The sequence below is a fragment of the Eurosta solidaginis genome, chromosome 2 (genome assembly GCF_040869045.1).
Source record: "Eurosta solidaginis isolate ZX-2024a chromosome 2, ASM4086904v1, whole genome shotgun sequence".
Classification (NCBI taxonomy): domain Eukaryota; kingdom Metazoa; phylum Arthropoda; class Insecta; order Diptera; family Tephritidae; genus Eurosta; species Eurosta solidaginis.
Genome location: NC_090320.1, coordinates 247,216,551 through 247,232,719, shown reverse-complemented (window position 1 = coordinate 247,232,719; position 16,169 = coordinate 247,216,551). Strand labels below are relative to the sequence as shown.

General features: G+C 40.2%; 1 protein-coding gene across 1 annotated transcript; it reads left to right on the top strand.

Moving 5' to 3' along the window:
* The first annotated feature begins 10,149 nt into the window (after window positions 1–10,149).
* On the top strand, window positions 10,150–12,868 carry LOC137242704 (WW domain-binding protein 4). The gene is made up of 4 exons (XM_067769954.1): window positions 10,150–10,218; window positions 10,347–10,419; window positions 10,483–11,207; window positions 12,402–12,868. Coding segments are annotated over exons 1-4 (1,020 nt in total). The 5' UTR covers window positions 10,150–10,216; the 3' UTR covers window positions 12,622–12,868.
* The last annotated feature ends 3,301 nt before the right edge of the window (window positions 12,869–16,169 follow it).

The window sequence follows — 16,169 nt, the reverse complement described above, 5'->3', positions numbered from 1 at the left end:
AAATTTTACAAATATTATTAATCATAAAACAAAAATCGTTAAACCTATCGTAACAGAATTCGGCAGAGAGGTCGCCTTTACTAAATGAAATGTTTTGAAGAAAAATTAACGAAATCGGTTAAGGACTTCGCCCACTTTTATATAAAAGATTTTTAAAAGGGTCGTGGATGAATAAAATAAGCTATATCTTTGCAAAAAAGAGCTTTATACCAATGGTATTTCATTTCCCAAGTGGATTTATAACAATAAATAGGAAAAACTTCAAATAAAAAAAAATGGGCGTGGCACCGCCCCTTTTATGACGAGAGCCATAACTCGAAGAAAAATTGGTTCAGAATAGAACCATATGTATGTATTATTGCGCAGCCTTGTAACACTATTAAGCACACGAAACAACAACATCTTTTAAAGTGCACAGCTGGGTATGTAATGTTCGGTTTCAACCGAACTTAGATTTCCTTACTTCTTTTTCATTAAGTTTATCGATTTTCTTTATCCAGATCTAATACATAAGTAATTGTTGTATTCTCCTATTGAATATGTATATATTTTTAAGATTTCATCAGACTGTAGGGTTATTTGTACTGTAGAATACAAAGCTAATAAACCTAATCTCAGAAAGCAACCCTTACGCTTATTAGCTTCGCGTTTCATGAGTAGCTTCTCAAAAGAAAATTTCCTTGATTCCGACCCCAATTTCTAAAAATTTGATTTGAAAAATTCGGTCGCGGCAAACTCACATCCGGAGCATACCTATTGTATAAGTACAAAGCTATGGCAAAATTTCCCACCAACACCATTCGGAGTTTATATAGCATTTTTATACAAAAATGTTCACAAGCTATGGGATTTTAAGTTTTAAGCAGCTGGTCTGAAATCAAACGAATTCTGAACAGACATAAAAGCATACCTGTTAACACTCAAACTCCCCAAATTGTGTAATTAATACCCAGTTGTCATCCCACTAGCAGCAACAATGATGCGAGTCATATAAAGCATTGCGGATTATCATTTACACTTCTGTCTCTCTCTCATTATGAGGATTACGTATACGAGATCAATGGCGGATCCACGGGGGTTGTAAGAACTGGGGGAAAAATGTATATTGACTACTGCAAAAATACATACAATTTTTATATTCTGTGGAAGTGTTTTTTAGTTTTTATTTCATATTTTGCATATTCGCAGCCACAAAGTACAATGACAAAGCCTATGGTAGCATTTATTGTGCATAGTGGGTGGAATAATATCATCTTCGCTGCGTGCTGCCTCCTTTTAAGAGCATAGCATTCTCTGAACATTGGTTACCAGGTCGAGCTTTACATTCTGACAGAACTTTGACCGGGGTTTGAAACCTTGCGTCTCTAGCAGAATTTCGGGTAAAATTATACATTTTTGTCAATGTTCTGTAGGAATAATTTCGGTCTAATGCCGTATTTTTCGATCGGGTGACAGCGGTGTAGCTTTATGGACCTTATAATGCTTAAACTTTAAGCTAGATATGACAATGTTTCGGCAAGTTGATCGCTCTTTAATCCATTAATTAATATATGAAATTGCTGTGTATATGTATCTATTTTTATGAACAATATTGTTCTCTGATAAGATTCACTTGTTGTTCCATAACGGATTGATTTTCTGTTAATTTTGCTCACAGAGTCAGACCTATCTGTTGTAGCACTTTTGTCTGCTCTCGCTTATGACTATATTCTCCCTCCCTACTCCTAGTTATTGTGAAGCACATATGCATACCTATTATGCCCATTTTTAGCGCGAGTTTTCGTCGTGGTAACAAGTAGCATTTTGAATATCACCACAAAATAATTCTTTGAATGAATGTAATGGCAAACAAGTAAGGAAGGCTAAGTTCGGGTGTAAACGAACATTACATACTCAGCTGGGAGCTTTGGGGACAAAATAAGGGAAAATCACCGTATAGCAAAATTAACCTAGGGTAACCCTGGAATGTGTTTGTATGACATGGGTTTCAAATGGAAGGTATTAAAGAGTATTTTAAAAGGGAGTGGGCCATAGTTCTATAGGTGGACGCCATTTCAGGATATCGCCATAAAGGTGAACCAGGGGTGACACTAAAATATGTGTTGTACGATATGGGTATCAAATTAAAGGTATTAATGAGGGTTTTAAAAGGGAGTGGTGGTAGTTGTATATGTGAAGGCGTTTTCGAGATATCGACCAAAATGTGGACCAGGGTGACCCAAAACATCATCTGTCGAGTAGCGCTAATTTATTTATATATGTAATACCAGGAACAGTATTCCTGCCAAGATTCCAAGGGCGTTTGATTGCGCCCTGCAGAACTTTTGTCATTTTCTTCTACTTAATATGGTAGGTGTGACAGCTATTTTACAGAGTTTTTTCTAAAGTTATATTTTGCGTCAATAAACCAATCCAATTACCATGTTTCATATCTTTTTTCATATTTGGTATAGAATTATGGCATTTTTTTCATTTTTCGTAATTTTCAATATCGAAAAAGTGGGCGTGGTCGGATTTCGACAATTTTTTATACCAAGATAAAGTGAGTTCAGATAAGTACGTGAACTAAGTTTAGTAAAGATATGTCGATTTTTGCTGAAGTTATCGTGTTAACGGCCGAGCGGAAGGACAGACGGAAGACTGTGTATAAAAACTGGGCGTGGCTTCAACCGATTTCGCCCATTTTCAAAGAAAACAGTTAACGTCATAAAATCTATGCCCCTACCAAATTTCAAAGGGATTAGTAAATTTTTGTTTGATTTATGGTATTTAAAGTATTGTAGACGAATTAAATGAAAAAGGGCGGAGCCACGCCCATTTTGAATTTTTCTTATAGTAAGAGGAGTAATGTTCCTGCCAAATTTCATCATGATATCTTCAACGACTGCCAAATTACAGTTTGCAAAACTTTGAAATTACCTTCTTTTAAAAGTGGGCGGTGCCACGCCTATTGTCCAAAATTTTACTAATTTTCCATTCTGTGTCATAGGGTCAACCCACCTACCAAGTTTCATCGCTTTAGCCGTCTTTGGTAATGAATTATCGCACTTTTTCGGTTTTTCGAAATTTTCGATATCTAAAAAGTGGGCGTGGTTATGGTCCGATTTCGCCCATTTTAAATAGCGATCTGAGATGGAGGAACCTACATACCAAATTTTATCAAGATATCTAAAAATTTACTCAAGTTTTGGTGTTTACGGATGGACGGACTGACGGACGGACATGGCTAAATGAATTTCTTTTTTCGCCCAGATCATTTTGATATATAGAAGTCTATATCTATCTCGATTAGTTTATGCCGTTACGGATAACCGTTATGCGAACAAAGTGAACATACTCTGTGAGCTCTGCTCAGCTGAGTATAAAAATAACATTTGGGATCACTCCTTGGACGGATAGACTGACGGAATGACCGATGAAGGGATAAGTATGAAACATTTTTTCGGTGGACTTTAATCGGCTATAGAAAGAAAAATCGCTAGACGTCACCACCGATCAAGTGGAAAGAGGCTACCGAAATCGGATTTGTTTGCGAAGTTCCCCTCAAAATGTCTCTCTAGATCCGCCCATGTACCGATAGTATTGTGTGAGTGCTGACGAGTTGTGAGTTGTGGTGGGTGATACGTAACGGGTGTTTGACTGTGCCATGTTAATGTAAAATTCGTATACGTAAATCGTACTCCACCTCACAGCTTTCTAATGCCCATTGGTGCTTTCCATCGCTCTTATTAAGAATTATTGTTACCAACACTCCAGCCTACATAGTTTTGTTTTTTGCAGCTCTCTGATTTTATAAAAATGTATTGCAAAGCTTTTAGCCTTCACAAATCCTGCTGCTGTGGTGGGAAGGGTTTTCACGTAAGCGCGATTAGGATAAAAAATACAAAAATAATGCAAAGAAGCAGAGCAGAGAAAGAAACTTAATATAAGTTAAGCTTTTTTGTAGTCTTTAGTGTCTAATAACGTAAATTGAAATTACATATCGCGGCAGGTAATTTGTTTTTAATACACTAGACTGTGTCGATTTATAAACCGATATCGCGCCATCGATTTTTCGATAGGATTTGGGCTCAGGAAAAAAAATTTCCACTACGCATACCTAAAAAAATAATTTCCGAGCCTGAGAAATTTCATTTTTTTTTTACTTTTTTTCGACTTTGATTTTTAAGGTTTTTTTCATGACCTCCTCAGAAGATATCATCAGTGATATCATCGGCACACGCCAGCAATGAGAAGCGACTGAAAGTGCTTATACCATCGCGCTTAGTCCTGATGATAGAATCATCTGTTTCACCGTTAGGTTAACAAAATCTCTCAACAGGGGATTGTCTACATTCCTTTCTCCGTTCATCACGCTTCCTACATAGCGATGATGTCTGCCTTTGGTTCTTATGAATTTATCTTAAGATTACGAAAAGGACCATTTCCTGACTTTACATTAGGTGTCACATTTGTTGCGTGCAGCATTCTGCATCCTCGCAAGTTAAGGGGCTTGAAATATTCCCGCGGTAGGTATGCTATAGAAGGAAGCAACTAAACACAGACACGAAATTTAGAGGAAATAAAAAATAGTTCTTTGACAAAACTGTCAGGCTCGCACCAGAGACTGCAAGTGACGGATTTAATACGGCAGGCGACTGTGTAACACTCCATAAGCCTACGGGAGTGATTTTAGGGTTGGACCAAGGATACAATGGTATAAGAGGCATTATAATTCGCTTCCCAAGGCAGTCGGTTCTATGTACCGGAGCGACTCGGGATTTTTCCCGACCAAGGACTGTCATTTCAGTGTGACCCCATTTAATTTGTTTCGTCCCTCCCACAAATTGTCATCCTCCCAGCAGCTCCTTGCAGCAGGACTGCTACATATTCTCTTACTCCGGGAAGGTATCGAACCCAATCCGGGTCCGTCTCCTGACCCCGGTCCTGAGAAATGGTTTTGCTGCATTTGTCAGAAAAGAATCTTTTTAGGATGGTCACACTCTGTTCAGTGTGTCTCGTGCAAGGGATGGTTGCATCGGACAGGTTGTTCTGGGCTTGATCCCAAAACCCGACGTCCACGTAACTTTTATAAATCTTTTGTGGCTCCTTGCTGCTCACGCCCAAGGGCGTCCCGTAGTCTACGCCTAAGCGTATCCCCACTACCTTCCAGCAGCTTCGCTGCTCAGCAAGCCACAACAAGTACCCGCTGCTGCTCGCGCCCCACGGCGCCAACAACTCAAACAGCTGTTACCACTCATAACTACTACCTTCGTAGTAGAGCTGGTAGCAATGCTGAGCATCAGCCCCTGCCCCCGTCTTCTTCTCCCCCCCCCCCCCTCTTTTCTGGCAGCAATCGTGCCGGTCAGGGAAACAGACTCTTAGTCCCTGCCTCCGTTTGCACCGTCTGCCAGCACATAATATATAGGTTTCCGACATCCGCTCAATGCAGCTCCTGCCTTGGGTGGTGCCACTTTCCTAGATGTTCTGGTCTCCGCGACGGCAACCCCTCGACGGGTTTCATCGCGCCATGTTGCCAGGTCGCAAACCCAAATCATCCGGGTACTCCAATGCTTGCCCAAGGGCGCCCAGTCCCAAGGCCACAACAGCAATTGCGTCCTGGCCTTCCACAACCTAGGCGTAGTCACCCCTCACTTACCCCTAGAGTGGCGGCGTCACCCCTCATGCACTTCAGAATTCTGCAGTTCAACTGTAATGGACTAACTGGGAAGATTACGGAGATAGTCAATTTCATGAAGCGGCATAACATCCGCATTGCTGCGATTCAAGAGACTAAACTCACAGCAAGATCTGCATTGCAGACCTGCTCTGGTTATAATGTCCACAGGAAAGACCGCGAGAGCGGAAATGGAGGCGGCCTCGCGTTTATTATACACCACTCTGTGCAATATCATATATTTGATCCTGGCATCGACCGCAGTGACAATGTCTTAGAACGTCAAGGCCTATCTGTCTGGTCAGGCGATGCAAATCTAGAAATCATCAACATCTACATCCCTCCTGTCACCTGTTGCCCCAGTGGATACCGCCCTAATATCGAGGCCTTACTCACTGGCAACAATCGCATTATCTTAGGCGATTTCAATGCCCATCACGACCTATGGCATTCAAACTTGCGGGCGGACAGTAGGGGTGAGATGTTGGCGGATCAAATAGACGAAACGACGTTCTGCACAATAAACGGAGACGCCCTCACACGTATGGTAGGAAGCTGTCATAGCTCGCCAGATATCTCAATCGTGAGCGCAGAACTCGTAAACTGCGTCAACTGGCAGCTGATGGTAACATTGGCATCCGACCACCTGCCCATACTTATTTCGTTCGAGCGTACCGCCGACTTCATCGTCATCGAAAAACGCACTTTCATAAACTTCAAAAAAGGAAAGTGGGAAGAATATAAATCTGCAACAGACAGCAGCTTTGCTGCCCTCCCTATCCCGACTGATGCCCGCCAAGGGGAGCGTGCCTTCCGTAAGGTCATTGAATCCGCCTCGGCACATTTCATTACCGCCGGGAGAATTCCCGAAATCCGGCCCCACTTCCCGGCGGAGGCCGCGAGCTTAGCGAGGGAACGCGACCTTATAAGACAGCTTGATCCAGGCGACCCCCAAATAAGGGATATAAACCAACGCATCAGATTGCTTGTGGACGAACACAAGCGGGCGAAATGGGAAGAGCACCTAAGAGGTTGTAACCTCTCTACCGGTGTAGGTAAACTTTGGTCCACCGTAAAGTCCCTATCGAATCCGACTAAGCACAAAGACAAAGCTTCCATCGCCTTTGGCGATAAGGTGCTGTCGGATGCGAAAAAATGCGCGAGCGCTTTCTGCCGACAATATATAATGCATCCTACGGTCGACAAAGATAGACGGAGAGCCAATAGACACGCACATAAACACAAACTCAGTGCGTCACCAATTACCATCACCACTAGAGAGGTTGAGGACGCCATTGGTCACGCTAAACCATCCAAAGCAGTGGGCCCAGACGGCATAGCCATGCCGATGCTTAAAAACCTAGGGAAAGAGGGTTTCCAATATTTAGCGCATGTCTCCAACCTGTCTCTTTCCACCTTTGTCATACCCGAGAAATGGAAAATGGAAAGGTGGTCCCGCTACTAAAGCCTGGGAAACCAGCTAACGTTGGTGAGTCATATCGTCCGATATCTCTCCTATCGCCAGTGGCAAAGACGCTTGAAGCCATTTTGCTCCCTTATTTCCAAGCACATTTGCAGCTAGCCCCTCATCAGCATGGCTTCAGAAAACTCCATAGCACTACCTCCGCGCTAAATGTCATTAGCACCCAGATAAATTGCGGTTTGAATCAATATCCCCACCATAGAACAGTACTCGTAGCGTTAGACCTATCAAAAGCTTTTGATACGGTCAACCATGGTTCGTTACTGCAAGACCTGGAAGGGCCTTCCCCCATGTCTTAAAAGGTGGACCGCAAATTATCTGGGTGGTCGGCAGGCGTCGGTGCAATTCAGAAACGAAACATCAAAACAAAGGAGAATTAAACAAGGGGTGCCACAGGGTGGTGTCCTATCCCCGCTTTTGTTTAATTTCTACATATTTAAGCTACCTTCACCACCGGAAGGAGTCACAATCGTTTCCTACGCCGATGACTGCACAATAATGGCCACAGGCCCAGGCGCAAAGATCGATGAGCTATGCAATAAAATAAACGGCTATCTCCCTGATCTCTCCAGTTCTTTCGCCTCGCGAAACCTGGCATTGTCACCGACTAAATCTTCCGCGACCTTATTTACAACATGGACGCCCCAAATGTCGACCATATTGAACATCCACGTCGATAGCACTACGCTACCGACTGTCCTACACCCCAAAATCTTGGGTGTGACGTTTGATCAGGATCTACATTTTGGTGCGCACGCAACCGCAATTGTTCCAAGAATTCAGAGCCGTAATAAAATCCTCAAATCCCTTGCTGGCAGTACCTGGGGAAAAGATAAAGAAACGCTCTTGACCACATACAAAGCAATTAGCCAGCCGATTACGTGCTACGCGTCACCTATATGGTCGCCAAGCCTAAAAACCACCCACTGGAAGAAACTACAGGCCTGCCAAAATACTGCTCTCAGAATCGCCACGGGCTGTCTTCTTATGTCCCCAGAACACCATCTGCATAATGAGGCGAGAATACTCCCCATCAGGGAGAGAAATGAGATGCTGACCAAACAGTTCCTGTTGAATACCCAGAAACCTGGGCATCCCAACAGACATCTGATTGACGAACCAGCACCGCCTAGGGGCCTAAGGAGTCATCTCCGTAAGCATTTTGAGGAAATACGGCACCTGAGAACCCAGCCGTATGAAGCGGAAAAACACAAGCAGGTCCTTGGTGAACTCCATAGACAGGCGTCGGACCTTTATGTCGGGAATTGCCCGGTGAATCCAGTACTTGAAGAAAAATATCCAGAACTCGCAGAAGAGGAACGCATACTCCCCAGGGAAACGCGTGTCACTCTTGCTCAACTTCGTTCTGGATACTGTAACAGGTTAAACTCTTACCTATCCAGAATCAACCCCGACATACAAAATGTATGCCCTGCTTGCAATGTGTCCCCACATGACACCAACCATCTCTTTAATTGTAATGAGGAACCAACGCCTTTAACACCCCTTTCCTTATGGTCCACCCCTGTTGAAACGGCAAGTTTCCTTGGACTCCCGTTAGAGGATATTGATGACAATTTGTGATCGGTCGCGGCTATTAGGTGGGGCGAGCATTGCTACAACAACAACAACAACAACAGGCATTATAATTGTAAGATTGTTGGTGACATCTGGAGGCACATTACGTGCAGGACATACATTTCGTATATCGATGTTGATGCGGAATAAGTAAAAGTTTAATCTATTACAATATCCAGATCTTAGGTGTGCCAGAGGGACGCGCGTTTTCGTGAGCAGTCTGTTGTTGTTGTTGTTGTAGCGATTAGTTACTCCCCGAAGGCATTGGGGAGTGTTATCGATGTGATGGTCCTTTGTCGGATACAGATCTGATACGCTCCGGTAACACAGCACCATTAAGGTGCTGGCCCGACCATCTCGGGAACGATTTATATGGCCACATTAAACCTTCAGGCCATCCCTCCCTCCCCACCCCCAAGTTCCATGAGGAGCTTGGGGTCGCCAGAGCCTCGTCTGTTAGTGAAACGGGATTCGCCGCTCGAAGGTGAGGTTGACAATTGGGTTGGAGAAGCTATATATTGCGCTACACAACCCCTTGAATCCCCCGTGAGCAGTCTGCTCTCCCCAACTGCAAGTTGCGTGGATTTGTCATAGAGAACGATGTTCGACGTGCATTTATCGCCATAGAATTTTGTCGACTCGTTTTGGATGACTCTAAAGGCCTTTTTATGCTCTTTTGATTCAACCGGCTGAATTATTGGGTTTCTTCGCAATTCTTGCGGAGATGACTCTTTGCCTTCTTGAGAGGAGTGACATCTTAATTCAGATGTCTGTTATGATGCCCAGGCTTCTGAGTACTTAACAGACATTGTTGGTTCAGAATTTCGTCTCTCTCACTGTAGTTCCAGCGGCATAAGAAGATAGTTCGTGATAGTTCTGAGCGCGGGGTTTTGACAGGCCTATAGCTTCCTTCTATGTATTTCTTTTAAGTAGTAAGCTAGCGTACCCGATTAAGATCCGACTCTGCAGCACTCTCCTAAAACTTTGAGGAGACCTTAGTTTTTTGTTACTCCCATAGTACAACCTTTACAATTGTTACTCCTATAACAACACTGGAAGCATCATAGGATTATACCAACTGCTTGTCGGTCATTACGTGATTAATTTGATAAGGAGATGACCAGGATCTATATCCGGCAAGGGACCATCAATATCGATAACACTCCCTTAAACTTTCAGAGAGTGTCTTTACCTTTAAAAAAACCACAAATCTTGTTTAGAGTTCTCCTCCATAAAGCGTGACGCTGACCTTGACCTGTAGTTTATGGATCGCCTCTAGCAAGAAGTTTTTTCAATTGAGCAAAATTAGATTTTTTGAATTCTTAACGTAAAAATTCGCTAGCGTTTATTCGTTTATCAAAGGTACGAACCCAAACAAACTTTGCAGTGCAGTTGCACTGTATTGTCGACTGTCAGCTGTTCTAATTGTCAAGTCAGTGGAACGTGTTTTGCGTTGGGCAAAGTTGTTTACAAACTGCTAGGAGAAATTAATAAATAAAATGTAAGTTTTCCGAAATAATAAATTAATATTAAGCTAAATTGTTAGTTAACTATTTCAAATCTATAGTTGGCATTTGACTACATATTTAGTTGTTGGTATACATATTATTTCAATGGTTTTCTTTCAAGGACTGATTACTGGAAGTCAAATGAGCGAAAATATTGCGATTTCTGCAAATGTTACATTGGCGACAACAAAGCGGTAAGTGTTTTAATAATTCAATATAAAAAGTCCATATTTCAAAATATAACTCGTTCTTCACAGAGCATCTCCTTTCATGAAAATGGCAAACGCCATAAAGCCAATGTGGCGCAACGCATCACAGACATTAGTCGCAACAGTGAAAAAGCCGAGCGTGAGCGCAAGAAGATGGATGCAGAAATACGGAAAATGGAGGAAGCTGCAATGCGTTCATATGCACAAGACATACACGCCAGCGGCGATTATACAGCGCGCACAATAAACGCTGCATTGGATGTCAACACAACCGTGCCCGCAGTCGCTTCTACTTCAACGGGTGCAGTACGAGGCAAACAAGTTGATCCAATGCGTTTGCCAGGCAATTCTGATGAAGAAGATGATGATAGTAGGCGTGTTTCAATAAAAAAAGTAGATCCTGAAACTGTGCCAAATGCATCACTTTGGGTCGAGGGTGTTTCTGATGAAGGTTACACATATTATTGGAATGTTAAAACGAATGAGTCGGTGTGGGAGGCACCAACAGAAGGATTTCTTAGCTATGCCGAATATCAACGTATAAATGAATTGGCAGTTAAAAAGCAAGAAGTGGAACATGCTTCTCAAGCAAAGAAGTTTCGTGAAAATGTCAACGAGGAAGTGGCACGTTATAATCGTGAACGTTTGAAAATGTTTCGCAAACCTGAAACGCCACAAGAAGTGCAACAGCGACTTGAAGTAAAGCAGTCATATAAAACACAGGAAGAGGCTGTGGCTCAGAAAATCGGCGAGTGGCAAGTTGTGGAGCAGAAGTAAGTTATACATTGTTTGACTAAATTGATTTATTTGTTTCTTTTGAAGACTAAATTAGTTGAATTTCTCTGGTACAGTATATTGTATGACCTTGGTCGTAACTTATCCATTTTGAGCATAAATCGATATCATTTCAGTTCTTCCAACTACATTTCTACTAATTAATAAATTCATGTAGTCCTTAATCGGGTCCTTATCAATCAATAAACTCCCGTTTGGCAATTAATGTTCAACTGGTTACTAAAGTCTGGAAATAAGTACCCGTGACATGAATCTTTCTTTAGAGTCCGATCTAAGCTCGCAACAATGCGAATAAATTTCACTATCTAAACTGTTGCCAATAACTATGTCACCGCAGAATTCCCCTTTTACTGGCAAACGGTAGAACCGCTGATGCGTATCTTCTAGAAAAACTCGGATTTTACTCAGAGATTTAATACTGAATGTGCTTGCGTTTGCGCCAATTAATGATGATGATGCATTTTCAGCTCTCGAAAATATTTTTTGCGGTTAGCTTGAAGATATTCAAATCACATCCAGTTCTTTAAATTTGACCACAGCAAAGGGTCAGCGCACTCTTTAAGTTAAGTCCCCAATAGTCCGACTTGAACAGCATTCTAGGACTAGGGCCAAACTAACCCCAGCGGGTTACGGGTCTTAGAATATACCCGCGGTAGGTATGCCTGTCGTAAAAGGCGTCTAAAATACCAAATTGATTCAAGGGGTTGTGTAGCGCAACCCTCTCAAAAGGTTGACAGCCCAATATATAGCTTCTCCAACGCAATTGTCAACCTCACCTAACCTAATCCTGTTTCATTAAAGGAAGAGGCTCTGGCAACCCCAAGCTCCTCATGGAACTAAGGGTGGGGAGGGAGGGATGGCCTTGAAGGTTAATGTGGCCATATAAATCGTCCCCGAGATGGTCGGGTTAGTTCCTTTATGGTGCTTGGTTCCGGAACGTACCGGATCTGCATCCAGCAAAGGACCATCATCGGGGAGTGTCGAAATCGCTACAACAACAACAGGGCTAAACTTTTACAGTAATTTAACTGCATAGTAATAAGATGCACTTTTTCATTTTGCCTTTGCTTCTTATACTTCTAGATTGGTATGGCTACAACAATTTTCTCGTAATCACTAGACTTAATTGAGGCTTTATATATTAAGTTCTTAAAGTTTAATTCATTTTTCAGACCACCTCCCAAACCTATCGACTTGGAGTTACCGAAAACTGATCAGTATTATGTGCCGCCAGTAGTGTCAGATATACCAGCTGAACCTCCGGTAAAACGTTTCAAAGAGAAAACTATTGTTGCCTTGGATCCAACAGCGGCAATTGATGTGCCTACGTCATTCAAAAAACGAAAATTCGCTGCAAAAGCCAATCAGCGTCAACGTCTTGACGTTGATTAAAAAACGCTTAATTATTTACCTATGTAAGTTGAATTATATGAGTTGAATTATATAAATCATAGTAACGTAATTCAATTAGTTGATATATTGACATTAATTATGCTAAAAATAATATTTTAAATTATATAATATGTAATAAGTTACGTCGCTTGTAACGTTACGCCGTACATTTATGCATTTTGACGTCAGAGCGTGTAAAATATTAATATTATTGCTTATAAATAATTAAAGTTCAAAATATAGTGTGTAAAGTACATTTCTATTTGTATAATTAAATAGATTCAAACGTCAGTGGTTAGGTGAATCATAAATGGGGCGGTTAGTGTTCGTCAGCGCGTGTAGTTGCAAACGTTTATTACAATGTTCACATACATTTTTGGTATATATAGAAAACATAATTAGAAATTTGTTTTGTTGATTTAATGCACCATCGCGCAAATTCATCCAAATAATATTATTATTGCTTACCGTCACAAACAATTTATGGTGCGAGAAATATTTTAAGAAAATAAAACAGCAAGCTTCCGTGATCGCTTTCTCTACATTTTCCAATCTAATTCTTCCTCTTCTAGCGATAAAGTTTCTCTATGAAGGTTTTAGGGAGGTTTATCGATGTTGATAGTCCCTTTCTGGATATTGATCCGGTAACTTTCGGAAAAAAGTTTAATTTAATGTAATTTTATTTTATTTTATTATTTTTTTATTTTTTCAATTTTTTTTCGTTTTTATCGGCCTGTTGATAAAAAAATCCTGTTTCGAATTCGAGCTCGAGTTTTATAATTTTTATAATTTTTTTTTTTAATATTTCTGTAATTGAAAAATTATTTTTTTAATAGAATATAGACTTTTTTTCAGATACCTGCCATATAAGCGTAGATAGATCCATTTTCAAGGTTATTTTATTTAATTTTTTATTTTATTTTATTTTATATTAATATAATTTAACTTTATTTTCTTATTTTATTTTAATTTAATTTTATTTTATTTTCTTGTCTCTTAATTTAATTTAATTTTATTTTGTTTTAATTATATTTTATTTTGTTTTATTTATTTTAATTTTATTTCATTTCATTTTTTTTAATTTTATTTTTATTTATATTTATTTTATTATATTTTAGGTTTAATTAATTTTTTTATTTTATGTTATTTTTTTTTAATATTAGTTTATTTTTAATTATGTTATTGTATTTAATTTTTTATTTATTTTATTTCATATAGAAACAAGGTTAAACGTCTTCATGTAACAAAGAACTTTATTAACTGAATTCAATATCACACTCTTCTTAATCTAAAGCTTTCTTAGAATTATGATACATTTCTTGTGAGTAATGCTAGGAGTGTATGTATGAACAGGTGTATGTCGTATCCGTTGTATGTATATAAGTATGTAGTTTCCGATTAGCATCGCTTAAGCGGAAACTGATGCAACCGATGTTATGTGTAATATGTGAAAGTGAGAGGATTCTCAATAAATAGATGATTTGTGTGAGAGAAGTCTTCAATAAATGAATGTAGAGTGTGAGAGTGCTTCTCAATAAGTAATATGTATATGTGTTATAAAAGTAGGTGGGATCGTAATGTAACTATATTATGTAATATTATTTTATTCATTTTGTTTATATAATTTTATTTCATTTCATTTATTTCATTTTACTTAAATTTATTCCATTTTGTTTTATTTTGTTTTGCTATATTATATTTTATTCCATTTTGTTTAACTTTTTTTATTTCGCGATGGGCATTTTTTACTGCACCGCGCATTCGCATCTACGCCTATGACCCATCGTCCCAGAGTCAATTTTGTCATCAGCATTATCAGGATAAGGCCTGATTTTTTCTCACTTCAAAGGCCATTAATTACTACTTATGTGTGTTTATAGTCCCGACACGACCAAATAGCGACATCAAATCCCGACAATATGTAAATTGGGAAAACATATACGTCTTAGATATTGTTCTACTATTTTAGACATCTCTGCACAAAAATACTTACCCGATCCAACAAAGGTTACGCCATCCATAGTATTTTTTGCACAGAATGCCTTTAACCCTTAGCCGATCCAACACCGGCTACGCGATTCTCAATATTTCTGCGCAGAACACCATTATGCGTAGGCGTAATTTGTAAGAACGGAATTTTAGTAAATTTGTCTGGACTGTGTACGGGATATTGCCTAGTCGGGATATTAAGTTGTCGGTATTTCATTATGTCGGAGTTTTATGTTGCTATTATGAGGTGCACCAACTGCCCATACCCAGAACATTTTTCCAAGCTCCGGATATAACATATTCTCCGTTTTCTCGTTCGTTTGAGGAGTATATTGCTGACCTTTTGTAAGTTGTGAATTGCAAAAGCGGAGCATCTTCAAATATCGTGTAGCTATACACGGGTTTCGGCGCTGCAAAATGTGCTACGATCCTTCGTACTTAATCACACACGGCATCTATACTAACGCTTCCACACTATAGGAATAGCTTCTATACGTCCACCTAACATCGTGCAGTTTAGGTCGTCCCGTATAATCTTTCATGACACTGACCTACTCCCTTTTTAGGGGTCCCCCAGTTGTAGTCAGCTTATTAGAATATTTTTTGAATTGACTCATAATTATAAACTAACAAATCTGTTATAAATTTGTTTAGGGGATTTCCAGGAAAAGTTTTATACATAACCTTCATGTGAGCAACTTTTGACTACCCACGCTTATCCACCCATCCGAATAAGTAAACAACACTAAAAGCTCATCCCACCTCGTTTGTGGCGGATCAAAACAAATCACTTTATAATCGTTTAAATTGAAAAATCTTTCATCATCTGATCTGTTGCTAAATTACTGTTTATTATTTGTTTTGATCTCCAGCTGGCGCTAATGCATCGTATATATCGAAAAAATGTATGTATGTAATTAATACCGATTGTTTACATTTGAATTGGATCATGCGGTGATTTGATGTGGAAACATTTAAAATTCTTTTGCTGATTTGTGTGACACCGCACAAAGGGTTACAAAAAAGATAAATCGAATTTGTTTATTTTCATCTGCAACACATTGCTATATCATCTATTTGCGATTGAAGGTTGCATGCCGATAACTGCTCCCTATACAACCTTTACCCCAGTCATTCCACCGAGAGAGGAGTGGGGAAGAGGAATTATCTGGGGCATGGGACCAGTTAACTTGTTCACGGATGGGTCGAAGGTGGACGGAAAGGTTGGTGGGGGTCTTTTGTCAAGAGCTAAATGTAAGTGGCAAGTTTAAGTTGGATGATCACTGCAGTGTATTCCAAGCGGAAGTTGCTGCGATTAAGGATGCGGTGGATGAAATGCTATCCACTGCTATTATGGTTAGGGAATTTAACATCTACTCTGATAGCCAAGAGGCTATCAAGGCCTTGAGCTCAACTACAGTGCGATCGAGGGTGGTCTGGGAGTGCCTGACCTCGCTTGCGATTGCATTGAATTATTTCACAATTAAGATTATCTGGGTCCCGGGCCATAGTGATATCCCGGGTAACTGTCAAGCGGATCTCTTAGCCCGCATCGGTAC

What these genes read in the sequence shown, in the direction of transcription:
- LOC137242704 (XM_067769954.1), top strand. An exon ending in ACATTGGCGACAACAAAGCG is followed by an intron (nt 10,420 to 10,482) that starts GTAAGTGTTTTA and finishes CGTTCTTCACAG; the next exon opens with AGCATCTCCTTTCATGAAAA. An exon ending in TGGCAAGTTGTGGAGCAGAA is followed by an intron (nt 11,208 to 12,401) that starts GTAAGTTATACA and finishes TTCATTTTTCAG; the next exon opens with ACCACCTCCCAAACCTATCG.